General features: G+C 38.7%; 1 protein-coding gene across 3 annotated transcripts in view; it reads left to right on the top strand.

Annotated features, from left to right (window-relative positions):
• Positions 1-25,099, top strand: part of HACE1 (HECT domain and ankyrin repeat containing E3 ubiquitin protein ligase 1) — a 51,527-nt gene extending 26,428 nt beyond the window's left edge. For all 3 annotated transcript variants that reach the window (XM_063124846.1, XM_063124847.1, XM_063124848.1), the window contains 10 exons: positions 431-542; positions 629-726; positions 1,288-1,375; positions 4,851-5,000; positions 5,683-5,879; positions 14,372-14,503; positions 14,993-15,091; positions 15,459-15,529; positions 23,194-23,307; positions 23,976-25,099. In XM_063124846.1, coding sequence (XP_062980916.1) covers positions 431-542; positions 629-726; positions 1,288-1,375; positions 4,851-5,000; positions 5,683-5,879; positions 14,372-14,503; positions 14,993-15,091; positions 15,459-15,529; positions 23,194-23,307; positions 23,976-24,078 — 1,164 coding nt within the window. In that variant the 3' untranslated portion in view covers positions 24,079-25,099. The remainder of the gene's footprint in view (positions 1-430; positions 543-628; positions 727-1,287; positions 1,376-4,850; positions 5,001-5,682; positions 5,880-14,371; positions 14,504-14,992; positions 15,092-15,458; positions 15,530-23,193; positions 23,308-23,975) is intronic.
• The last annotated feature ends 2,463 nt before the right edge of the window (positions 25,100-27,562 follow it).

A 27,562-nucleotide genomic window follows, 5' to 3' on the forward strand; every position in this document is an offset into this window, starting at 1 on the left:
GCGTTTGGTCACAGTTTTGAATATGGGGATTGTGGCATGTCATGCGAATCTGGTCATTGTTGTTTAATGCTTGAACAACCCATGATGGGTACAACATGCCACAACTCCTGACTTCCCAAACAGTGGTTACATATTCAAAATGGCAGTTGCATGCACCCGGTAAGTCCTGCTGCTCATTGTGGGTTAAAAAACTCAAGGGTGAGTCTTTCATGTTGTGTGAACTGGCCCATAGTGATCTATCAAGTCCTAATCTGCCACTGGCTCTGAAATGAATGTACCTTTCCCCTTCTGTTTCTTGCTTTAACCATGGTATATTCTTTCATGTGTGTTCATGCTAACTCTGAACTGAATTTGCAAACCCATTTCAAACTTGGCTCATAACACATATGACACATTTGGTCTTGTGTATGTTTTCCCTCCCCTTACTTAGCCTTTTAAAGATCGCTGTGAATGGTTTTATGAACACTTGCATTCAGGACAGCCAGACTCGGACATGGTTCATAGGCCAGTCAATGAAAATGACATTCTTTTGGTCCACAGAGGTAAGGAACTTTGCCTGTTCCATCCTTTTCACATGAAACTCTTCTGTGTTGACAAAGTTAAGAAATTAATTGGTTTTCATATTTAGATTCTATTTTTAGGAGCAGCTGTGAAGTTGTGTCTAAAGCAAATTGTGCAAAGCTGAAACAGGGAATTGCTGTGCGTTTCCATGGTGAAGAAGGCATGGTGAGTAATTGCATATTGCTTAATGTGTAAAACATAGTTCTATGAAATGCATATAAACATATTCTCTGTAGGACAGAAGTTCTGAAACTGTCATAGCAAGCCTCTCTAAACTGAGTGGAAAAACCTGCTTAGGCCACTTGGCTCACTGTTGTACCAGTTTCTGAGGCAGGTAGATAAAAACAAATGTTTCTGATGGTAAAGACCTCCTGGTGGAGCTAAAAGCCTAACAGAATGGTGTGTCACCACTGTTGATGATGGGCCTCAGCTGAATGTCGTTGTTGTCAAAGTATTCTACATTCCAGTGGAGCATTGATGACCTGTTTACTATCCCCAGACCCAATGCAGAAAAGAGCAGCGTATATAGATAAGGCTTTGATTTCTCAAGAGATTTATTTATTATTATTATTATTATTATTATTATTATTATTATTATTATTATTATTGTAATATGAATCAAAATCCATGTTAGTTTATAATTACCCAGATAGGACTGAAATAAATGAATATGCAACATGCAAGTCTTCAATTTCAGTTTTGTATCTCTTTGCTTTTTGCATCTAGGGTCAAGGTGTGGTACGGGAGTGGTTTGATATCTTATCCAATGAGATAGTTAACCCAGACTATGCCCTTTTTACTCAATCAGCTGATGGTATGTTATATCAATTTATCTTATAATAGCTGTGGAATTAATAATAGTTTTGGAATTAATCTAGAACAGCAAATAGACTCTTTAAAAATTACGTTGGCTCTCAAAGTGCAAGTGCTAGTCCTATAATTTCAAACTATTGCAAGAACTCAATTAGACTTCTGATCTTTTTTCTTTAAATGCCAAACTACCATCTTATACCAAGAATTGCTCTTTTTATGCCCTTCAATTTTAAACCAAGTTGCAAGACTACGAGCCCAAAACTCCATTTAACTCATGGAACTGTCCTGGGCTAAGTCTTCTCAGTCTGAAGATGCATGAGACACCAGCAGTACTTCTGATATACAACACCAGAATACTGAATTTTCCAAAGGAAGTTGTTCTTCTCCCACCCATTAGTCTTTTAAACTTCAGAACTGCATAAGAGAAGGCAGACAAACTGCAGCTTCATTTGCAGGTATTTGGAAGCACCTTTGAAGTGGAAGAATATAATATATAAAATGAAACAATAGAAAGCCAATAAAGGGTCTTGTGGGACCTTAAAGGCATGAACTTTGTGATTCTATCACCTGTAGTTTGAATTGAGATTACAGATTTTTATCTCAATCTAAGTGTTAGTTAATTTACCAACGCCAGGGTGTTTTATCAACACTACTTTGTCTGTTATTATTTTGTATACATCTAAGCTTTAACATAACTATCAGTGTATTTCTTGCATCTCATTTCTCTTGATCTCACTGCTAATATTTTTTCTTCTCCCTATACTGATATGTGTGTATATACCTTCCAACTCATGGTAACATTCTGTGCTTCTGATGAAGTGGACTTTCATGGATTAAAGTTTATATAAACCACACAACAAATAAAACCTGCTTATTTGTTGTGTGCATTATTGTGGTGAGACTTCTACAAATTGTGTTTTTATCTATGAATTCTTATGCCATAATAAATTGGTTGGTCTTTGTTGGTTTTACTACAGTAGACTAATAGAATTACCCCTCTGGAAACTATAGAAATCTATTTTTTTTGATATTTCATATTTACACAGCAATCTTAAGCATGTTTACTCCTCTATCCAATATAGTTTACTCTGAGGAATGTTCTTATAGAACTGCACTCTTAATATTTTTTGTTCTATTCTGAAAAGATATGAACTACAGTCGTGTGAAAAAGAAAGTACACCCTCTTGGAATTGTATGATTTTACATATCAGGACTTAATAACAATCATCTGTTCTTTAGCAGGTCTAAAAATTAGGTAAATACAACCTCAGATGAACAACAACACATGACATATTACACCGTGTCATGATTTATTTAACAGAAATAAAGCCAAAATGGAGAAGCCATGTGTGAAAAAGTAAGTACACCCTTACTGCTTCCATAGGAATTAAGATGCTAAGTAGCAGACAGGTGCTGCTAATCAAATGCCCGTGATTAATTGATCATCAGCAAGTATGACCACCTCTATAAAAGTCGAAGTTTTTTCAGTTTGCTGGTCTGGAGCATTCACGTGTGTGTTAACACAATGCCAAGGAGGAAAGATATCAGCAATGATCTTAGAGAAGCAATTGCTGCTGCCCATCAATCTGGGAAGGGTTATAAGGCCATTTCCAAACAATTTAAGTCCATCATTCTACAGTGAGAAAGATGATTCAAAAGTGGAAAACATTCAAGACTGTTGCCAATCTTCCCAGGAGAGGACGTCCCAGCAAAATCACCCCAAGGTCAGACAGTGCAATGCTCAAAGAAATTGCAAAAACCCCAAGAGTTACAACTCAGACTCTACAGGCCTCAGTGAGCATGTTAAATGTTAAAGTTCATGACAGTACAATTAGAAAAAGACTGAACAAGTATGGTTTGTTTGGGAGGGTTGCCAGGAGAAAGCCTCTTCTCTAAAAAGAACGTGGCAGCACGGCTTAGGTTTGCAAAGTTGCATCTGAACAAACCACAAGACTTCTGGAACTATGTCCTTTGGACAGACGAGACCAAAGTGGAGAAGTTTGGCCATAATGCACAGCGCCACGTTTGGCGAAAACCAAACACAGCATATCAGCACAAACACCTCATACCAACTGTCAAGCATGGTGGTAGAGGGATAACGATTTGGGCTTGTTTTGCAGCCACAGGACCTGGGAACCTTGCAGTCATTGAGTCGACCATGAAGTCCTCTGTATACCAAAGTATTCTAGAGTCAAATGTGAGGCCATCTGTCCGACAGCTAAAGCTTGGCCGAAATTGGATCACGCAACAGGACAATGATCCCAAGCACACCAGCAAATGTACAACAGAATGGCTGAAAAAGAAAAGAATCAAGGTGTTGCAATGGCCCAGTCAAAGTCCAGACCTCAACCCGATTGAAATGCTGTGGCAGAACCTTAAGAGAGCTGTGCATAAACAAATGCCCTCAAACCTCAATGAACTGAAGCAACGTTGTAAAGAAGAGTGGGCCAAAATTCCCCCACAATGATGCGAGAGACTGATAAAGTCATACAGAAAACGATTACTTCAAGTTATTGCTGCTAAAGGTGGTTCTACAAGCTATTGAATCATAAGGTGTATTTACTTTTTCACACATGGCTTCTCCATTTTGGCTTTATTTCTGTTAAATAAATCATGACACGGTGTAATATGTCATGTGTTATTGTTCATCTGAGGTTGTATTGACCTAATTTTTAGACCTGTTAAGGAACAGATGATTGTTATTATGTCCTGATGTGTAAAATCATACAATTCCAAGAGGGTGTACTTTCTTTTTCACACGACTGTATATAAAAAGCCTTGAAAGGTGATTCTCTTTTATAGGGCAGTATCCAGTGGGGGTTAACAATTCTGTTGCGCCCCACCAGTTCTGTCCTGCAAGCATTGCCCACCACTTGTTCAATGGAGATTGAGTACTTCTGGAAGCAACTGGAACTGAGCAGAAATGCTCGTTTCTGAAATGGGACAGATCAATGGAACTCGCATAAGGGAACTCCACCAACTAGTCCTGATCCAGAAATGAGCCTTTCCACTCATTTCGGGACTTCCTATAAGAAGCATTAAATCTCTGTTGTGCAAGTATTCTGCATGTTGGCATGTTTGTATGTGGATCTGACAATATTTCAGTAGAGTAAACAACAGAAAGCAATATCAAATACATGAACTAGACATTTGGAACAGATATTTTGCTTAAAGTATTCTAAAGTCATATATTGTGTGTATGAAAATGAAGATGTAGAAGTGGAATTATATGTTAGCAGTTAGCACACTTAGCTTCCAATAAAAAGCCTCTTTAGAGGAAGATTAATTTTTTATTATAGATTAAGGTTATACCTCTGAGATGTATTTTGTTTCCTTTTAACTTCATTTTCTTGTGGGGAAATTGATTTTTTTTTGCCAGTTTCTATTTTCTTTGTGATGCTGAATCACAGAAAACGTATCAAAGGTTAGTGTTTTGAAAACCAAGAAGTAAGAGGTAATACTACTTGTTTTTGTAGGAACCACTTTCCAGCCAAATAGCAACTCTTCTGTAAATCCTGATCACTTGAACTACTTCAGATTTGCTGGACAGATCTTGGGTTTAGCACTGAATCACAGGCAGCTGGTCAATATTTACTTCACAAGGTCATTCTACAAGCATATTCTTGGTATGTTCCCATTAAGGCTTCAATTTGTTCTGTTAAGATGCGTAGCATACCACAGACCCTAGCTTAGATGTTTATTTGCCTTATATTATTTAAATTTCTTCCCTACTCTGTTCCTGAGCAAAGTGGGAACCACAACGTTATTCAAAGAAGGCTATAGCCTAGGCAGCATATGTACATTGTAACCAAACCTTCTGACACTGCAAGTTAGCATTAATATAGTGCTTTTACAGAGTGCTTAAAGCATTGATGTAGACGTTACAGCAACTCTGTAAGGTAGACCAGTATGATCCCCATATATTACGGATAGATGTGGGAAGCTGAGGGTGAGTGAATTGCTGTAAAGGCCACCCTGAGTTGATAGCTTAACTAAGATTTGAAGTGGGGACCTCTCTGTGGGCATAGCTCATGCTCACAATCACAGCATACACAAGCTTCTTTATGAGTGTAGCTTTAGTGTTCTGCAAGATGCACATCGTTTTCTGGCAACAGAGCAGCTCATAACAAATCACCCTTTTCTAGAAAATTTGTATTTGTGCATTGCCATGATAGTCTCCCCCTTCACCCTGCACTGTTTCATTGGGTCTGTAGAGGGCAGTCCTTTACTACAAATAAAACAGAAGAACGCAAAACCAATTCCTGAACTTATATGCATGAGAGATCTTTGTTTTGTTTTTCGTCCAAGGTATTCCTGTAAACTATCAAGATGTGGCATCTATTGATCCAGAGTATGCAAAGAATTTGCAGTGGATTCTTGATAATGATATCAGTGATTTGGGGCTAGAGCTGACCTTCTCAGTTGAGACAGATGTATTCGGAGCAATGGAGGAAGTGCCTTTGAAACCAGGGGGTGCAAGTACAATTGTCACCCAGGAAAACAAAGTGAGTCATTTTGGATTATATTTTCATGTTTTAATTCTGATAACCCCTTTCCAATGGAGACCTTTGGCAGCCGCCTTGTGGTCCACGTAGTAAAATGAGCCTTCGGCAGAACAAGCCTTGTAGCAGCAGTTCTGTTGCTCTCTTATTTTGACTGTCTTTCTAAAAATGAAAGCAAAATGAGGTGCCATCTGAAGAATTTGGTCATACCTGTGCTAAATATGGTCTAATCTTCTTGCAATAAGTTGGCCAAAGGAACCTGCAGAGGCCACCAGTGAGGGAGGAAGCAGCAGCCAGGCACCTCTCCACCGTGCCTGGGTCCAGCTCCAGCTGAGAGCCCCCTCCCTCCTGCTGTCACCTGTAACTGCTGAACTTTCCAACTAAAATTGTAGTGCCTTAATTTGCTTTCCTTTCCCCCCTCCTCCTCCTCCCTCCCAATCCCCTTTCCTTTTGTGTCATGTCTTTTAGATTGTAAGCCTGTGGGCAGGGACTGTCAAGAAATACTTTTGTAAGCCGCCGTGAGAGCCTTTTTTGGCTGAATGGCGGCATAAAAATCCTTAAATAAATAAAATAAATAAATAAACCTGTAGCAGTTGCCCCTAGGGAGGGCTTACATTCACCAAGGGTTTAGCTGGGGACCCTGTTCACAAGCTTAAGGATGTATGCAAAGTCTCTTTCCCTTGCTAGTGGATAGCCACAACACATTCATACCTATAGAATTAAGGCAAAGAGATTTCATGTCAAACCGTACCATCCTAGGCAGACTTGAGTGCAGGGGTTTCGCATTTGCAAAATGAAGAACAGCATGTACTCGGATGGGGTAAGGCAGGGGTGGCAACCTTTTTGCCCCTGAGGGCATCGTACAGCAATAGGCAGTGCTTTAGGGACCACATCTTGGTGGTGGGTGTTTGCCAGGGCCAGTATCCCTTTCACATGAGTTCTCTCTCTCTCTGTCTGACTGGCCCAATCAACTAGTAAAGTGGGGAGCTCTGTGATTCAGCTGGGGAGGATGTACATGGAGATGACTAGCTAAGTTGACTGGAGCTTGATTGAAATGAGGAGGAAGGCATGTGGGAAGATTTATCCCTGCACATGTCTTCCCCATCTCAACCATGATCTCCCCAGTCCACAAAAGAGCTGAGCACAGGTTGTGGGGATTGGGACACTTGGGCACCCATGGCCGCCTGCACTTAAGCCTTCCTAGGGCTACATGTGACCCATGGGTTTCCTGTGTATCTATCTTGGACATTTTCAGCCTGTTTGCATTTTGTAAAGATCAACCAATGAGATGGCAAGCATATATATTTTCATAAAAATTGTATCCCAACCTTCAACTCTGACCAAAAACCTTTTGGTAAGCTTAATGTGAAATTTCTACGGAACAAATGTTATGGTTTGAATTGAAGTGAAAGCATTAAATACTACAGACTTCCTGATTACTTTTGAAACTAAAGCCTTTTGAAACTAATTCCCACCATGTATTAAAGATTTTTCAATATAAGATTGCATGTAATACAGCTGAATGAGACTTTCAGAATGAGACTTTCATGACACATCAGAAACTAAGCTGTGAAGTTTCTGCAAGTTCATTCCACTCAGTTCTTTGGCTCTTGCACTAGCATACAAGCCAGAGCACAAGATGCCGCTGTTTGCATGCTAAGGCCATTGCTAAGGGCCGTTAGACCATATCCAGTCTTCAATATTTTATTATCTGATGTATAACTAGAACGGCATGCCTGTCTACTTTCCATTGTATTTCTAGCAGTAACATCTGTATAACAAACTGTGAATGCACTAGGTTGGATCCAGACTTAGTCACGGTTAGAGGAGAACCATTGCCTTCAGTGGGACTTCATGAGTACATTAAGTCTCATTGTTTCAATAAGTCTACTCTAAGCATGGCTAAGTCTGAATCCAACACAGTATAATGAAGCAATCCTGTGTCCCCTGAACAGTGTCTAGTGGGGCATAGGAAAATTCAGGTTCTGGATCCGACATCAGAGACAGCACTCCAACTTTGGATCCAGGAATCTGCACTCCAACCCCACTCCTCCTTAAAGCTGGCAAGGAAATAACCATGCTGGCCTCCTCTCTGAGGCCGCACAAGGTTGGAGAGGAGATAAAGGGGGAGTTCCTGTGGGAGGAAAGGGGACTGGAGAGGCTGGCTTTTGAAGTATCTCCAGGCCTCTCTGGCCTCCCTCCCTCCCCCTCTACAGCCTCTAAGTTAGACAAGCAAAAAAACTTGTCTATTGAAAATGCAGAGTGAGAGGAACACAGAAGCAAAGGTAGGTTCTGCTGTTTCTCTCTCTCTGTACTGGGTACCCGTAAATTTCAGGGTTTGGAGGCTAACGATCGTAGCATTGAAGGGTAGGATTGTGGTCTAACTTTGTCATTATGACTATCTCCAAAAGTAAATTATCTACCAAGTATGATTTTTTAAAATATCATCATGAAGGATGGATGTGTAGAAAGGAAGTGAATGGATTGTAGATAGGAAGTTAAATACCCATAGTCATATTTATTTGAACTTTATGGCAAAGCAGTTCGCACTGGAATAGGAATTGGCACAGAGGGCTGGTGAGGTTTGCTTCATTGTCTACTCTCATTCAATGCCCTTTTCAGGAAGATCCGTCTTCTTGGATATCCCCTTTGGTCTATCATGTATATACTGAATCTTGTTAGGAGAATAACAATTTGTCATGTTAGCAATTGGCCACATGGTGTCACTTTATTTTTGTTTCTTCACTTCTGGTTCTTTCAGTATGTAGAAGATCTACAAATAACAAATGTTTGTAATCTGTGACTTGATCTTGATGTTCTAAATGTCTAGCTACATGAACTTGTTAGGATATATTATTAATAGAACTCTCAGCATTAAAAAATAAATGGAAATTGCCTTTACTATCCCTATATACTTCAGTCTCATTGCAGGTTGGAAGATTCATCTCTTTCTGTTCACATGTCTTCCTACTTTCCTTTCAGGACATTGGTTTAGCACTTAGGGTCAAGGGCAGATGTTTGGTGGTATCCTAGAATAACTTGGGTTGTCATTGGATCTATGGGAACTGATGTGGTAGTTGTAGGCTAGCTAGATCTAAATAACGTTCAGTCTTTTTACTTAACATATGTAGTTAAAATGCACTATATGCATCTTAGCAGGGGAACTTATGTACAAAGACATCCCATGCTCATTTGATGGCTGCTGCTATGTCATTGTCTGATAGGTGAGCTCTATTCACAGTAGCTGAGAAATGATAAATCGTAGTCATCTGTCCAGCCACAATATAAGAAGCACAGGTGTCATATGCACTTGGCAAACTGTGGGAATAGCAGAGTAGGAAAGAAATTCACCCTATTTCAATATTTCCCTCCCTATGAAGAACCGGTATAATATATAGTTCAGAAGCCTCAGAACTGAGTTCAGCAAAGACCCTATAGCTTTTAATTCAGCAGTTTTGGTTCCATCTTTATCCTGACTTACGAATTCCTTTTGGGCCGGGTAGAAGGAATAAGATGTTTTATAAGCATATGCCAGAACTGCACTATCTCAGGGATTTTTGTATCTTTATATAACCTGCTTACCTTCAAATAGCTTACCTCAGCACCTGCTAAGCTGTTTGAGTATAAAAATATTCCCATTTCAAATAGCTTTGAAATACAGATGTTCTTCAAATGTGAACACCCTGTTGATTATGGAAGTGGATCTCTGAGGATTTCCAAATGTGTTAAGAATGTGGTATCTTTTTATGTCAAACAAAATATGTATTTGACTCTAATGGAGACACAAATGTGTGTGCGTGCATACGTGTACATGTGCCCTTGGCCCACCAAGTATATTTATGGCCATGGATATATAAATAAAATAAACTGCATCTTATCATTTCGTTTATTATTCATGTTGTGTATGCAGGCATAGGTATCAAAGCTATTTTCCTGTTGTGTGTTGTTTTTGTCTTTGGTATTATTGCCAGTCTTCAATAGGCAAGAGATGAGAAAGTCTTTGATCTTGGTGAGCAAGAATGTATAGAGAAGGAGGGAGGATGCATTTTAGCATTAAACTAGCTGCTAGAAAAAAAAACTGGAATAGAATTTTGGGACATAGACTAATTCTGAATGGTATTGGCAAGGGTCTCTTCGATTTCCCCATAGTTTCCCTACTGGGAACACTATGACATTATGGGAGAAGATGGGGCATTGGGGCTGATCCCCCCCCCGAACAGCATCCATCCAGACATCTTGGTTTGGGGGAGCAATCTGCCCCCCCCCCCCCCCGAATCAAAATAGGTTTCCCACTCTTGTCCAACAGAGTGTACTTTGAAGGCCTGGATATACATAGCAACTGATAACCTTTAAGTAACAAACTACCCCCCTCAATTCTCTTTGCCTTGTCATAGGTAATATCTGCACTTCAATCCTTTTTCTTCCATTAATCTTTTCTTTCTTCTCCCTGCTCATGCCAATAAGGTTCACTCGTGTCTCCATGGGTCAAGTTATTTGCATTCATGTCTATATCACCATCCCAATTAGATCTATTCAAACTGCTTGTGTCCTTCTGACTTACTTGGAGCAGCCTTTCCTATTCCTTCCCCTGTTTAAAGCCCTCACAGGCGGCTCCATCTATCTTATTCTTTCTTTCCATCCCTTCATAAAGTTACCTAAATGGTGGGTGGTGCTATTTGAAATGTACATCCTTTCTATGTATGTATGTAATAAGTCATATTTCATTCTTCTGCTCATTGGTTCTGGACTCATTGCTAATTCCTCACTTTAGAGAGGCCAGGATAAGTCTATCGTTCTTCCCCACTTGGGCATCCCATTTCTTGCTGCTGCATGCTGTGACTTTAGGTGAAAGACCCGAAAAAATACACGTGGACAAGAAAATATTGTAACAGTACATGCCTCAGTTATGTACAGTATGCATTGCTTAATCCAGTATTTGAAACTCTAATGAAGCCATTGCAGTGTTATGTATTTTATTAAGCTCTCCTTCTGTAGCATTTGCACACAAACAAAGGATTTGGACTGGGGACCATGGACATGTTGTTGACTCTCAAGTTGCACGTTCTCAGTTCTGATATCAAGGAAGACTTGAATAGGTTGAGGCAGCTGAAAGGCATGTCTATATAGAAATAACTCTATAGAGAGAAATGTTGTATTCTAAAGCAGAAAGGTAGTATGTGGGACAGAGCCTGGCAGGTTTTTATTTTATGCAGTTTGAAATTATGACTCCCTCATGGGTATTGCACTGACTTACAACTGTTCTTCTCTGCAGCATGGAAGGGAAGCTACAGGCAGGGGACTAGTACAGGATGACTATGGAGGTTAGATATGCGTTGAATGGACATCTGCTTCTCTGAAAACGTAGGGCCTTATTGTACATTAAGCACATCTTGCACCTTAGCACTTGTAAAGTGAGATGAATTTATTTTCCACAAGCGTTAATGTAGAGGGTTTTGCCCTATATGAAGATAACCTTGATGTAAGAAGGACATGGCCTGTAAAGTGGTCCTTGTGTGTCTCTTCAAGGTCAGGTTGGTAATTATACTGTTAGACTGAATAGACCATTTTTTTCTAACAAATAATTTGATCTAAAAGATTCTTGTGTGTTTTAACTAGAGCAGGTCAATCTGTTCAGAAAATTATCAGAGTAAAGTGATTTCAGAGTGTTCTGGAAGGTGATTCTTAGCTTTGTTTTTGATTACTTTTTTTTTTACTATTGATTTAAGTTTTAGAAATGCATATTGATCATGACTTATTATAGCACTTTACAAATATTAACTGATGGTAGGATATAGAATTAGTTATATGACCATGTTTGTTGGCTATATACATAGCCAGATGTGGAATGCAGTATTGGGCTTCCTGAATTCTGGGCTTAGAACCCTTTTCACAGTCATGGGCAAAACTTTGAACGTGAACTGGGTCCTCAAGCTCTTTCTTGTGCTTAAGTTATTTACTAAAGCTCCACATGCATTGCTCGCATTATGGAAAGAACAACAAGTTAATGTCTTTGTTGCAATGGTTTGCAGAATAGGGGATGTTTATTAAAACCATAGTGTGTATATTGATTGTTGCAAATAATAAAGTGTCATTGGCAATAAATAGTGTGCTAGATGGATTGAAAGCATTGCAAATTTCTGCCCATATTAGGCTAGACTTGAGATCTGGATTTTGTGCTTGTTTTTCTTGGCCCCTTCATGTAATGGTGTCAGCTTTGAGAGGTAAGAGAGAATAGCAGAAGGAGGGCTGTGTGGAAAACGGTGACAAGAAAGATCTAGAGTCAGAGGTAAACTTTTTAAAAATCCTATGCACCAGAATAAGCCCCAGAGATGGTTATTCTGAGACAACAAATAGTAAGAGTTCCTTTAAACCAGGTATATTCATGTGGGAATGCTTTTTAGCAATCATGCCCCACTGGAAATTGAAACTTTGATAAGATTTTTTAACTTCCTGGTTTTTTTTAAAAAAAAATCTTGGCCAAGGATCATGTCCCCGTGTAGAAAGCCTCAAGTGAAGAAGTTTTACAAATGTGATTGACACTGTGCATCAAGTTGAGTAGGAAAAGTCAACTGGAGACTTTAAAAGCAAGGCTGGAGCTGAAGTTTGGGAGGTGCTGCTTCAGGAGGAGAAACATTCCCACCATGTTATTTTTTCCCTTATCTGCTCTGTTTTGCTGTAAACTTGTATTTAGTATACTTTTGAATATTATTGTGATATTGTTGATTAGTGTATTGTTAAATATTGTTGTAGTTTTATTTTTTGTAAACCTCCCAGAGAGCTTCAGTTATTGGGCAGTATAAAAATGCAATAAATGAAATGAATGAATGAAAAAGGCTTGCCAGTTTGATCCTCCAGTATCTGTTTAGCAAGGTAAGCCATGTGATCTCCTGTCAAGTGCTCTTCAGGAACAGATTTCTGCTCAGTACACAAGAGGATCTGACATGTTCACATGTGAATTTTATGCTTCTTATAAGGGGCTTTCGTTAAAGGGCGGAGGTGGAAGGCTTCATCTCAGTGGCTTCTAGCCAGCCCTTTTCATAGTGTAGCAGTTCTTCACAAACTTGAAAAAGAAATGCCATAAACACCACATGCTGTCGTTCTAACAGTGACTGATGAATGCAAAATGATTACAAAATTATTTAATTAAATTTATTATATCAATGTAAACACAAATATTTTAATTTGATAACCTGCTCCCTATAATAGTATGGGTTGTATGGGCTATATCTGCAGTTGCACTTTTGAATAACCGGGGCAAACTGTAACTCATCCAGATCATATCATGACTTGGGCTGCTTCTTTCATTGTAAACAGCAATTCTTGTATACAGACTGCAGATGACATGGTAAAACTGTTTATAGATGAATAATTCAAATTGCAGGTAGATGAGAAGCACCTTGCACATAAGAAAATATGCTGGAGAGAAATGTTCTAGCTTTTCCTCCTCATTCAAATGTTTTGTCCAGAAGGGATCTCTTTTTATATGGATGAACATTATAATTGTCCTATAGTCCAAAGTTGTACAGACAAGGGATAGTTTTGTTACAATGTTGTACATATTTTATGCCAATTATTTTTAGATATCTCGTTTATTTCTCTTGGATTAATGAGATTGTTATGTGAAGTAGATGCTCCAGAGGGAAGCCTCTCCTCAACTTCCAGTTGTTTTATCTATTCTAAGTATGCATTCCACAGTTATCTGTGCATATTCAGTTAACTTTTTATTAAAATTAAAATGAAGTGTTGCCCTCAGTTATTGATTAAGGAAGCCCATATGTGCAAGAAACATGTGAAGAATAGCATTGGGAGATAGAGAATCACAGGAACACTGGTACAGGCATAGCATTAGCAGTTCTCAAGACCTTGTTTTGTTAATAATGTACAAATTAACTTAATCACTGTTTTCTTGGACATTGATTTTTATTTATATTGGAATTTTTGAATAAGTATATTACCAGAATAATATCTTTCTTCCATTGAGGAAAACTTATGACTTGGTTCTATGTGCGTGCGCTCTCTCTTTCTCGCTCACACACAGCAACCTGGTACCTTACTGATATTTGGGACTACAGTTCCAATAAGCCCTCTATATTGGCCATGCTGGCTGGGGCTTATGGGAATAGTAGTCCAAAACATCTGCAGGGCACCTGGTTGCCTACCCTGACACACACAAAAACTTCACCTCAGTATTTGGATGATTGACTAATAGCCATAATATACTTATTTCATTTTCAGTATTCTTAAATAAGTGTGTACTCACAAAATATCCATAGAAAAATCATCCTGTAAATACACACGCACACACCAGGGAGGTGGGCTTAATAATATACTATTTGCCCAGAGGTATTTGGTGATCTTTCAAACCAGACAATTTATTTCTTTGCTTCTAACTTTCCTATCTTTTGGGTTCCAATTTGACTAGAAATGGTTTTAAATGAGTGAATAAATAATTGAAACCCTGAATAAAGTGGTGTGATATAACAATATCTTTTCAGGCTGAATATGTCCAACTTGTTACTGAGCTTCGAATGACGAGAGCCATTCAGCCTCAGATAAATGCTTTTCTACAAGGCTTCCATATGTTCATTCCACCTTCTCTGATACAGCTATTTGATGAATATGAACTGGTAAGTAAAGTAGTTTGCTTCACTTATGTCGGATAGCATCCAGTGTGATACAAAAATAATTAATTCATGTAATTAGATGGTACAAAAGCCAGTGATTTTGAAATTCTGGGATTATTAATTTGGGAAAGGTTTTTACTTTATTTTGTTGGCAGTGGGTAGGGTGTTCTATGTGACTCAGTGGTTTTTTTATTTAAACACTCGAGCTTGTTGACTCTCATTTTTCTGTATTGAACAATGATCAGATACAACTTGTAGTTCCTACTGTTTTGGATCGTGGTAGCAAGTGCTGAAATCATGCTAAAGTTGATTTTTAAAAAACAAAAATGAAGAAGTTCTACCCTTTTAAACATTACATTAGATCAACTCCATTAGGTTTAAATTAAATTGTGAATAGTGTATGTGTCATCATCACAATCTTGGTCTGATGTCTTCTTCTTCTTCTTCTTCTTCTTCTTCTTCTTCTTCTTCTTCTTCTTCTTCTTCTTCTAGGAACTGCTGCTTTCAGGCATGCCAGAAATTGATGTCAGTGACTGGATAAAAAATACAGAATACACAAGTGGTTATGAAAGAGATGATCCAGTTATTCAGGTAATATCTCTATGGCAGCCTTCCCCCACCTGGTGCTCTCCAAATATTTTGGACATCAGCCCCCACCAGCATGGCAAATGGTCAGAAATGCTGGGAGTTGTGATCCAAATCATCTGGAGGGCACCAGGCTGGACAAAAGGCTGTTCTATGGTATGGATGCAGTCGATGACATATTTTCAAGTTTTGCTTCTTCTAGGCTTAAAATATTGTCAGTTATTGTTTCAATATTCTTGTATCATGGGAATGAGGCACAAGAGAGCTTTTTGAATTAACTTCAGTTGTATGTTCATCTTTTGAAACATCTTTTTGTTAGTATTTAGTGGAAGAAAATTCAGCAAAAATGCAAGCTGATTTATTTTTCTTCTAGTGGTTTTGGGAAGTTGTAGAAGAATTGACTCAGGAAGAACGAGTGCTGTTATTGCAATTTGTCACTGGGAGGTGAGTATTTTTTGTTTTCTTTATGGGTATGTATTTGTAACATTGTAGATAGTAATACAGTGAAAATATTTTACTGCTACCGGTGGTTGTAATACAAAATGTGTCACATCATTTATTTAGACATGCAGTCAATATCTAACTTGAGTGAGTAAAATCTGAAATGTCCACCTCCCCTATTTAATTGAATTTTAACATTATTTTTAGGCCACCTTTAAGGGCAAAAACGTATCCATGTCAACTTCAGGGCTGGTTAGTCTTTGGCCAAGTGGATGAATTTATTTCGTTCATCAATTGTTGTGTTTCCCATGGATTAATTCTGAATCATATGGCTTTGTTGATTTTAGACTTGTAACCAATCCTGTTTCTCCTAATAAAATCATGTCATAGTTGTATTATGGCAATTGTGGGGGAATGCTCTAGAGCCTCTTCCTTGGTGTACAATTTATTTATTTAGATTTGGTTCGTAAGATGATTTGTTTGGTAGCAAGATGGGGCATGAGAACCCTAGATTCAGTGTTCAAAGTTTATTCACTGTTGGCTTTCAGGGTATGAGAAGGATCCAGAGGTGTGCTACTGCTAGCACTATTGATATCACATTAGCAGAAACCGAAATTTGTTCAATGTCAGTAGCTCTGGAAACCCATTGCACTAGCAAGAGCTATTGACATTGCACAAGAGTTGGCCTCTGCTAGCACAACATCAATAGGACTACTGGCACACACTATTTGATCCTTAATTTGTTTCCTGCCCTGCAAAGCAAGTTGTGCTGGATACATTTATTTATTTATTTATTTATATAGCACCATCAATGTACATGGTGCTGTACATAGTAAAATACTGATAGGTCAACAGTAACATCAAAGGAGGAAAAAGAATGCAGTGGTTGTTTCCTGTGAGGAAAGTATAACCCCCAAAATGGAGTAGTCAATCAGAGTGCAGTAAAATTCCTTCCTAGTCCTGTCAGCCAGCAACTAATGATTACCCATAGCACAGGAAACGAGTGATAATAAAGCAACTGAATTTTAGGGAGGGAGGGCAAAGAAAACATTGGCTTATGTCCAGGCGGGGCCCTGAATTTATAGCCCCGGAGGCGACCAGTCTCTTCAGTCCATCCCAGGCCCCACCCTCTAAAGGGCAAACTGGCATGCCAGCTGACCAATAAATGGAGCCTTGTTTTTTGCTGCTTGGCCAACACAACAAGTGTGTCATTTGGTAGCCCCATGCTTCTACTTGCTGCCCAGCACTGGGCACAGCAGAGGGCCCCTAGCTGAAGCAGGGACTAAGTGTTGTTGTTGTTAAAAACTGGATATCTTCCACTCTGTGGGTTGAATTCACTAGCTTACTACGTCAGTGAGCTGTAATTACAGCAAATAGGTTGTCCCTTTTAGGATAGCATCTAAAATCTGATTCAAAGTCAACGTCTTAAAACAGACCATGTGATAGAAACACTTTTTATAGATCCACTTTTTTCCTCAGTGAAAGCTTTGCATCAACTTTTCCCACATAAATTTGGCAAACTCTGGAAAAGAAACAACAAGTTGAACATCAAATGTTAACGGATTTTGACAGCCATGATACTTTCCATACTTCAAAATCCCATTATATTTGATCCAGTCTTGGAGGGTGGAGGTATTTCATTTTGGTCTCTGTTTTTAATTTTTAATAAATCATCTTTAAAACCAAACTGCTTCCACAAGGACGGGCTAATAGATTCATGTACTTGGTTTTGTAAATTTGCCTGCTCAAGTGTCAGATTTCCCCAGTAATTATTATCTTATCTTTTGGTCTTAAAATCAGTTGCCAGAAACATTTACACTGCCTTTAAGTTGGGTCCATCATAGGTACATTTTTGAAGTCTGCAATTCTAGACTTTGTAATCTAAGGAAACCAGCTGGAAAACCCTTTTAGCATATTAAGTGAAGTCAAGCTTCAAAAGAACTACTGTCGATACTACCTGTCTGCAAGAACCTTGTTAACATTTGCTGATCCTAAATTAGTATCCATAGAATCTGACCAGTGCCTCAGAAGCTAAACCCCTCCTTCCCTCCGACCCTATTGAAAATCACATGGGTGTCTATAGAAGAAATGTCAGATTCCTGGGGAAATTCTGTTTGTCTGTAGATATGAGTATGATTGCTTAGTAGTAATGTAAGGCTGGCTTATACCATCACTGCTTGTAGATATAGGTTTGTTTTTTAAGCAATTGCTTGTGTTTGATGTTTTTTTAAAATCTTTCTTGTGTTCAGTGCTTTATTGGTTGTGTTAATACATTCCTATATTCAAGTACTTTAGACTGGTATGAATGTAAGTTCCCAGGAACTTAGCTGTTCCGTAACACTACTCATCTGAGAAGGATGGTGTTGAAGACCTCTGTGCCTCAAGAGGATGGGTGGGTGGTGGGAGAGCCATCTACCATGCCTTAGGACATCTTACTTAAAGCCCTCTCCTCAGCCAGCTCTTGGCTGGGAGCAGCTGCTGGTAATTAGTCCCCAGACTCCTGGCAGGCTTTCTTCCTTAAACAGGCCGACACTCGTCTCCGTTGCTCTCCTATATTAAGCCTCCTTCGCTCTGCAGGAGTCAATGGAACTTGGTCCTCTGAATCAGACAGAGGGTCTGTGGCAGGGCATTGGCCATTATCTGGCGGTGAGGGCTCTGGAGCTATTTCTGTGCTAGGACCCTCACCTTGATCTGCAACCTGACCTTCCTCTTCATCGGAAGAATCTGAGGGAAGCATGACAGTTACATTAGTACAGTGAAGGGAGGGGGGGTTTGCTCAAACTCCATGTAGTGTAGGCAGTGGGGAAAAATACCTGGTAGACTGCCACTACTGCTTTATGTCCACCTCAGCCTGAGCCAGAGGACTCTCAGATCTTACAGGACTCAAATAGGACTTGAGAAATAAGGGGCAAATTTAGCACCCTTTACTTCAGGCTTTAGGCCTACAGCCTTTAACAATAGCAAGAACAAACAGAAGGCTCTGGAATTAGTACTGAGATTTTAACTGGAAGAAAGCATACACATTTTTAAATGTAGAGATTACATTTGTTTATTTATAAGGGAAGGTGAAAAAGTTAAAAAGGTGTTCAGAATTCAAAGAATCCAGAGAAACTCTTTGGAACAATGCTGCAGGCAAAAATAAGACAAGAGTACCTAACCCTATACATTACCACTGAGTTGACTCACTCATCCCTCGCCTTCGCTCCCCCCTTCAGTCTTCCCGCTAGTATCCCATCAGCCATTGCTGCCAAAAATTTATCCTGCCGGCTGGACTAGAGCAGCTGCCGCCTCTTTGAACACTCTTGTCTTGCGACTCTGTGGCTGACTAAATAACCAAGGGTGGCTGAGGAAATAACCAACGGTGCCCTCCACACAACACTATAACCAATAGTGGTTTGAATAGCCAACCCTGCACAGCGTTGGTTATTTGTTATTTTGGCCAAATAACCAACTGTTGGTTAAAAAGCTCCCTGCACACAACACGATACACGATAAATAACCAGCCATCAACTATTTAAACTACTGTTGGTTATCGTGTTGTCTGAACCCAGTCAAAATCTTTCTTTGGTGACACAAAGCTCTTCATCACATTGGACAAAAAAAGCTAGAGAGGAAAAAAGATCAACTAGATTTAATTGGAATGAGAACTCACTGGACCTTAGATACAGTGAAAAGTTAAATAACTTTCAGATGTTTGGGGCCGGTCAATCCCAAATGCATTATTTATTCTTTTTAAAGGCAAGGTTCAAGAGTTTCAACGTTTTTTTTGGTCATATTTTCTGTTTCATATATGAAAGGTAGATCTGTTCAGTGTTGATGAGGTTGTGAAGTCATTACTGGATGTCTTTTTTTATATATGCAGATGGACAGTTACTTAGGATGTCTTGATAATGGATAAATAAAATTATAACCCCTCAGTATTCTAAAAATGTGATAAGCTACCACCACTATAGACTGGCAGAATTGACTAAGAAGAGGTTAGACTTCTTTCTTTAAGTGTAATTTAAAATTATAATCCTATTTGTAAATCCCATATGTTTATTTTCATTTGCACATAAAACGATTTGCTTGATATTTGTTAAGCCTGCCTTTCTGCAATTGCACTCTAAAAGCCGTGTATGTGTGTGTGTAATGAGGAATTGTGTTCAGATTTGGTATTAGCTGCTTGGCTCTGTATTTTCAGAATTTGGATCATACATTTCTTCTGAAATGTGAGCAAATGTTTAGTGCCACTTGAGTGAAAAATCAAATATTCCTTTTTCAGCCAGACACTGTCAAATTAATTTTATTGATCTAGTAAAACAAACAACTATGATAGGTGTTATTTTGCAGAAGTCATCTAAGAATATCTTGTGCTTCCCTTCCTTTTAACTTTTGTTTTATCACGTGTAATGAGAGAGTATTATCTGATGATTCCATGGTGGATAAAGTAGCATGTGTTCTGCCTTTTTTATATTAAAAAATAAGTTACTCAGTTCTTTATATATGCAAGCATTCCTGAATACTGAGCAAAACTAATACCAAGGATTAATATTTAATATAGCATGTTCCTAAAGGGCAAAAAGGAGGAAACTGGGTACTACAGACCAGTTAGTTTGACATCAATCCCTTGGAAAATTTTGGAGCAGATTATAAAGAAGTCAATCCCTAAGCACTTTGAAAACAATGCAGTGATCACTAGAAACCAGCATGGATTTGTCAAGATCGAATCCTGCCAGACTAAACTGATCTCATTTGTTGATCAGGTAACTGCGTTTGTGGACTGTGGGAATGATGTGAACATAATATATCTTGACTTCAGCAAAGCTTTTGACAAAGTATAACATGACATTCTGATCAGCAAACTAGCTAAAAGTGGGCTAGATGGAACAACTGGGGGGAAGGTAACGAGCAGGGTACCACAGGTCTCATTCCTCGGCCAAGTCCTCTTCAACATTTTTATTAATGATTTAGATGAGGAGGTGCAGGGAACGCTTATCACATTTGTAGATGACACAAAATTAGATGGGATAGCTAATATCATGGAAGCCAAAACAAACTTCAAAGTGATCTTTATAGGCCGGAGCGCTGGACTGAAAACAACAGAATGAAATTTAAAAGGGATACCTAGGAAAAAGAAACCAAATGCACTGGTACAAGATGGGAGATACTTGGCTCAGCAATACTACAAACGAGAAGGATCTTGGAATTGTTGTAGATCACAAGCTGAATATGAGCCAACAGTGTGATGTGGTTGCAAGAAAAAGCAAATGCTATTTTGGGCTGCATTAATAGAAGTTTAGCTGCCAAATCACATGAGGTATTGGTTCCCTTCTATTTGGTACTGGTTAGGCCTCATCTTGAGTACGGAATCCAGTTTTGGGTACTACACTTCAAGAAGGTTGCAGACAGATTGGAAGGGGTTCAGAAGAGAGCAATGAGGATGATCAGGGGTCTGGAAACAAAGCCCTATGAGGAGAGACTGAAAGAACTGGGCATGTTTAGCCTTGAGAAGAGGAGACATGATAGCACTCTTCAAGTACTTGAAAGGTTGTCAAAAAGAGGAGGGCCAGGATCTGTTTTTGATCATCCCAGAGTCCAGGACATGGAATAATGGGCTCAAGTTACAGGAAGCCAGATTCTGGCTAGATATCAGGAAAAATTTCCTGACTGTTAGAGCAGTACGACAATAGAACCAATGACCTAGGGAGGTTGTGGGCTCTCCTACACTAGAGACCTTCAAGAGGCAGCTGGACAGCCATCTGTCAGGTTTGCTTTAAGGTGGATTTGTGCATTGAGCAGGGGGTTGGACTTGATGCCCTTATAGGCCCCTTCCAACACTACCATTCTATGTTTCTTTGAAATGCAGCTTTGCAAGTAAGAGTATTTCACAAAACGGGATTGAAAGTGGGTTTTATTTTCACCCCAGAGTCTTTGCTTTGTTGCTATCACTGCTTAAAGATGTTGCTGTTTTTAGCAGTTCATACTCATTTACACGTCAGATTGGGAAATCTTTAAAATCTTGATACATATTGCATATAAAGCATTTGTATTTTATGTGGATTACTAGTTACTCCTTCACCTGTGTGATACTTTGATGCATCACCTTGTTTGCAGAGGATAGTTGTATGTTTCACTTATTTTAATAGTTTCACTAGAAGCTAAAATGAGAATTCTAACTCTATATAAAACTTTGCTACAGAGGTCTTCACAGAATAGTAATTTCCTCTCTGAGATTCTCTGACATTTCTACAACTTTGTAAACTATTGAATAGCATTTGTGTAATGGGGAAATGGTTACATTTTGACCTGGATGTGATAAGGAACACAAGGTTGCCAACGGAAATAGTGATCTTGTGACATTTCCCCTTCTCTCTGCTGAAACAATTTGTTATGGGAACGTGTGACATAATACTATGACATTGGTGTTCCCCAGCATACATGCCCCCAGAAACATTCCAGTACTATGGATGGGGATGGAAAACACACAATGAGATATGGCATCATATCTTTCTGTTGCTACTTCATATTAATGGAAGAGATGAGGGGAAACTAGAGATGAGTAGCCATCTTGATCTGCAGCTCTAGTTCTGTTATTAGTTGTTGTGGTCCAGGCATTTTAATTCATTTGTTGTAACAGGTTGCGTTCAGCAGCTGTTAGATTGGTCCTGCGTAGCTGTGGGGAAAGGGAAGAGGGTCTCTACTTCCCTTGCTCGGCTTCGTCCATTTTCTTCGGCTGCCCCTTACACCTGGAACGCTCTTCCAGAACATTTGAGAACTACAAGTTCAATCGCAGCTTTTAAAGCTCAGCTAAAAACTTTTCTTTTTCCTAAAGCTTTTAAAACTTGATTTTGCTCTGACTTTTATACTGCCTGTTTGGTGCATTCTCTTCCCCTCCTTATTGTTTTATTATGATTTTATTAGAATGTAAGCCTATGCGGCAGGGTCTTGCTATTTACTGTTTTACTCTGTACAGCACCATGTACATTGATGGTGCTATATAAATAAATAAATAAATAAATAATAATAATAATAGTGAATCTTGGCTTTGCATTACACACACACACACACACACACCACCACCCAACAGAGTTAAATTCATTTGTCTACCATTGGGGGGGGGACCCCATTGTACTCACTGTGAAACTTGCAGAAAGAGAAATCTTGATGAAGATTGAAGCACTTCGTAGGCTGAAAGTAAGCTGTTGTCCATTTTTCTCCACAGTTCTGTGTAGTGGAAGGCCATTATTATTTCCAGTTTAGAAAACTGAGGCCAAGAGAATGTCTTACCCAAGTTTATTCTCTGCTTTTGTTGCTTGAGTAAATTTTGAGTTGAAAACTCAGGACTAATATACATGTAACCACTTAGCTTTTGTTTTATCCTTTTATGAAGTGACCATAATTTAACACTGGTAATAACTGATTGATTCTATAAAGCCAAAGTGATAATATAAAGATTTACTAGATGGCCTAGAGTTCATCTGAGGACACACTGCATTTGAAAATTTCTAGTTTTATTCTAAAATAAATGGTAGGAGGATCTGGTTTCAGTGGAATTTTTAACACCAGAAATTGGAATATGCTGATGAAATCTGTTTATCAGTAGGAGCAAGATTGTCAGGGTCTGCTAATAACTGCCTTAACATTTGTAACTTCCCTATTCATATCTTATTTGTGAATGTTTTCAGTTCCAGGGTACCCCATGGTGGCTTTGCCCATATAATGGGTGGTAGTGGGTTGCAAAATTTCACAGTTGCTGCGGTGCCATATACACCTAATCTTCTACCTACATCAAGTACATGGTAAGTTAAATAGTCTTGTTTTAAATTCATTAAGAATTTAAATTCAGTAACAATGCAGTTCATTGTTTTCTTTGGAGGAGAGGGAAAGAGTTCTTCAAGATCAGTGGCACACCCTGGCATAAACCTCATTGAAGAAATGCCTTTGGTCCCTACCATTAGCCAGTGATGAATTGCTTGGTCTAGTACCTGATACTCTCCAGATGATGTGGATTACAATTCCCAACAGTTATAGCCAGCATGGTCTGTGGTTGGTGATGATGGGAGTCATAGTTAAAACATCTGGAGAGTACCAGGATGGGGAGAGCTGTTACAGTCACGAGCTATAGATACGTCAATCATTTCTTCCGTAGTGTTGAAAAAAAGAACTATAAATACAATAGTGTAATTTTAATGGGAAGCAATACAGTAACACTAAAGGACACTTCATTTTAAATTGCTATATTGCTTTTTTAGTTTAAGATAAAAGAAATGTATTTTTTTTCCTGGAGAACATCTAAAGGGAACTGCAATGCAGAAACACATTTTCTCCATGTACACCTCATTTTCAAGTGTTTTGGATCTGAATGCAGATTTGAGAGTATAGTGTCACATTAATTACCTTGCACTAAACAAACGTTTGCTCCCAGATACCATGATTTTAATCTGGATACATTTTTTCCCCATTTCAGTATCAACATGCTGAAGCTACCTGAATACCCCAAAAAAGAAATCCTCAAGGACAGGCTTCTTGTGGCATTACACTGTGGAAGCTATGGCTATACCATGGCATAATGAAGTCAGACACCGCCTCTATTATTGATGTGCAATTCAAAGTGGCAGAAGTAATTTAGCAACCTGTCAATAGGAGGGTTGTTGTTGTTGGAAAATAGTCTTGATTTTGCAGTCCTCAGGTAGGATTGATTTTCACAAGTTACGAAGGATCCAATGTTTCCTCTTCTTGTATGTCATCCTGAGTATGAGATACTGTTTCATGATATAAATTCAAAGTACATTGTAACTTCAATTTTTTAAATGGTGGTTCTGTATTAAACATTCTTTCGTCTTTTTAATCCGAGGGTTTTTCCCAGTATGACTCTTAGCTGTTTTTATTTAAAGAGATGTGCAACTTTGGGCTTGCCTTCCCACACAAAAAGGCCAAGTACAATTTAACACTGTAACACCCATTGAGTCAAGATTTCTCAAACTTTTGATGCTGCCACCACAGAGTCACTAGTTTGCGCCATTGATTTGTATGGGATATGCATTTCCTGTGACCTTGCCTACAGCCACAGTTAAAGGGAAGTTTGTGTTAAGCCCCATGTATCTCACTGAAATCAAGAGAATGCCAAGCTTTGGAAATAGGTGCAAGATTGCAGCCACTGCCTTTAACCTCGTGTCTACCTTGCATGCAAAAAGTGCCATTTATTTATTTTATTTTCCTCCAGGGAGCATTGTACAGACAGCTCAAAATTAGTATGCAAAATACCAAATGTGATGGGTTTCTTCCCTTGTTTACCTTACTAAAAAAATACAAAGAGGTTTTTTAGCTTTATAGTATTTTAATATCTAAATGTTTTAAAAAGTGTATTCTTTTGTCAGTAAAGAAGTAAACTTCTAGAAAAAAATGAGATAATTTCCTATTATACATTTCAAATGTACACCCAGTTCAAGTACCACTGAAGTATTTGTGACTACATGCCCCTTCAAAGCTTGTATATATTTTAGAGGAACAAATCCTTTTATTTGGGGCATGCATTTTCTCATGCCTGAGCTGTGTGAAAGGTATGCATTAAAGTTAAATATTTTGTTGTAATTTACTACTGATCAGCTGTGTTTGTCAGTCTTTTTTTATGCTCATTCTGACTGTGCGGAAACAGCAATGCCTGTCAGTCTTTCCGGAAGGGGAGTAGCCTTGAGCTTCCCCCTCTCTCAGCGACCCTGAAGTAGCTTCGGCTGGGATGAGTGCTGTGACTAACCAGACCAGAGTTCTTAGGACTGTGGTGGACAACTCAAAAAGCCAACTGTGTATAGTGCAAGAGGCAAATTCTATGTTAGAAATTATTATGAAAAAATAAAAAACAAGATACAATAACCTCCTGTGTTCCAGAGTTTCCCAGAGGCGTTTATTGGCTACTGCTAGAAAGGCAATGTTGGCCCAGATCACCCTTTGGTCTGATCTATCAGGACCTTTCTTATGTCCCTATCATTGGGAAAAGGTTTGGTTTTCCAAACACTTGTTAAAGTTACTTTTAAAAAATAATAATCATGCAAAGACATGTCAGGAAGTAGAGGTACCGTTTGGCAATCCAGATTTCTTCTGTAGTCTTAGAATTTCAAACAAATATGCATTATTAGTGAATTTTTTTGGAAATTTAATGGCCATGCAGAAACAGGAGTGTATTAGGATATTGATGCATGATGAAATTGAGATTTAATGGTGTCGAAAAGGCTCTCTCAGAACACCTGCATCCTATTAGCAACCAAGGATAACAAGCCTGTTGAGAAAACATAACTTGGTATATAGCTTATTGCTTAGAATTATAAATTGGTTTCTATTCCCCCCCTTGTCTTATCTAAGAAAAGAAAGAAATATCTTATTTGATCATAAACCATGAATACTAATTAACATATATTATCATTATTTAAAAGTTATATTTTAAAAAATATATATTTTATTTTATAATACACAAACCACATCCATACTTATTCTGTAACCCTTTCAATCCCTCCCCACACTTGGTCAATTACATCAAACCAGAGCATTTAAATGTTATCAAGGTTCTCATATTAATTTCTGAAAGTTATGTGCATCTAGTTTTGGCAAACCACTAAAGCCTAATGACTTACCCATGTTCTACATGCCATATCAAGGCTTAGATACCACAATAATCTAGTGTCTGATGTCCAGCATCCCAATTTCAGGGTATCTGTTGGTTAATACTTTGGCTAGAACAATATAGAATGAAAGAAAAAAGAAAATATCCACTGTGGTCCACTGGATAGAATGATGGACTCGTGTCGTTTCACATCCTGGTTGAGTCATAAACTGACTGCATTGCTTTGAGAATATGCACTGCATGATCTCACAGTGTCTGATCCCTAAACACATTTTGTGGGAAACGTGAACTTGTACAGCTTCCATTAAGGGATCTATCTCAGATTATATTCAGAGCATGGAGGCTGCTGCAGGATAGTTCCTTCATTTGCAGTGCAGGTAAAGTGTGATACTGGGTTCAGACTTTACCACATGAAAGGAGGCCACACTTCCTTCTCATGCTAACATAGGCCATGTCTCCAGGATAAGTGATGCTGGCACTGGGTAGAGCTGTAAGGTGTGCTCCTCCCATGTGGTCCAACACACCTGGTGTTACCAGTGCAGCATAGGGAAAAGATGTGGTATGGCAGCTCATGTTTTTGGTGTGGAATATGAGAATGATCTAATACCTTCAGTCCACAAATTATTCTGCTCAGTCCAGAATCCCAAAACTTAATCTGGCCCTGTTCAGACAACACGCTAAACCACGTTGCATAACCACAAAATGGTTAACGGATTCTGTTAACCATTTTGTGATTCAGCAGCATGGTTTAGCATGTAGTCTGAACGGGGCTTTTGAGATCTAGGTGGCATGACACTTTGTGGCAACCTTCTATAATATTTTAGTTGATACACGGTGGGCTCTGCAGTTTGTAGGCATGAGACCTGTGGTGCTCTACCCACCTCCTCTTTAAGTACTTGTGACATTCGATGCCAAGAGTTCAGTGGTTGAGTTTTCTAGAGAGCACAGCTATTCATCAGGATTATTAGGATTCTCTGGGGGTAGCTTCGGTATACTGATTGCCTTTGACACATCAGTTTGCTTAGATTAAAAGAAAATTGCTACTGTCTGGTTGAATTTTAAACACTTTGCAGGAAGGAAAAAGAACGCTAGGACTGTTTGATATATAAAACCACCCTACCAAATTATATGGAGTTGGAAAGTAAACTGATTGAATAGTAACATCAAATAATAATTCAGTGTAAATTTGTGTGTGTGTGTGCATAGAGTTATGCAAATATTTTAGTATTTTTTTTAAAAAATAATCAGTTTATTATGGAAGAACTTTATTTATTTTGGTGTATAGTCTTTACCACCACAATACTTCAATGTGGATAACTCTGTAGACAATGCTGCCCTTACGTTCATAGAAGGCTGTTTGATCCAGCAGAGCTTTCTGTGAAATGAAGTGGGACACAATTCACAATTCCCTCTTTCTTATGCAGCCCCCACACCCATCT

The sequence above is a fragment of the Elgaria multicarinata genome, chromosome 4, assembly GCF_023053635.1.
Source record: "Elgaria multicarinata webbii isolate HBS135686 ecotype San Diego chromosome 4, rElgMul1.1.pri, whole genome shotgun sequence".
Taxonomy (NCBI): domain Eukaryota; kingdom Metazoa; phylum Chordata; class Lepidosauria; order Squamata; family Anguidae; genus Elgaria; species Elgaria multicarinata.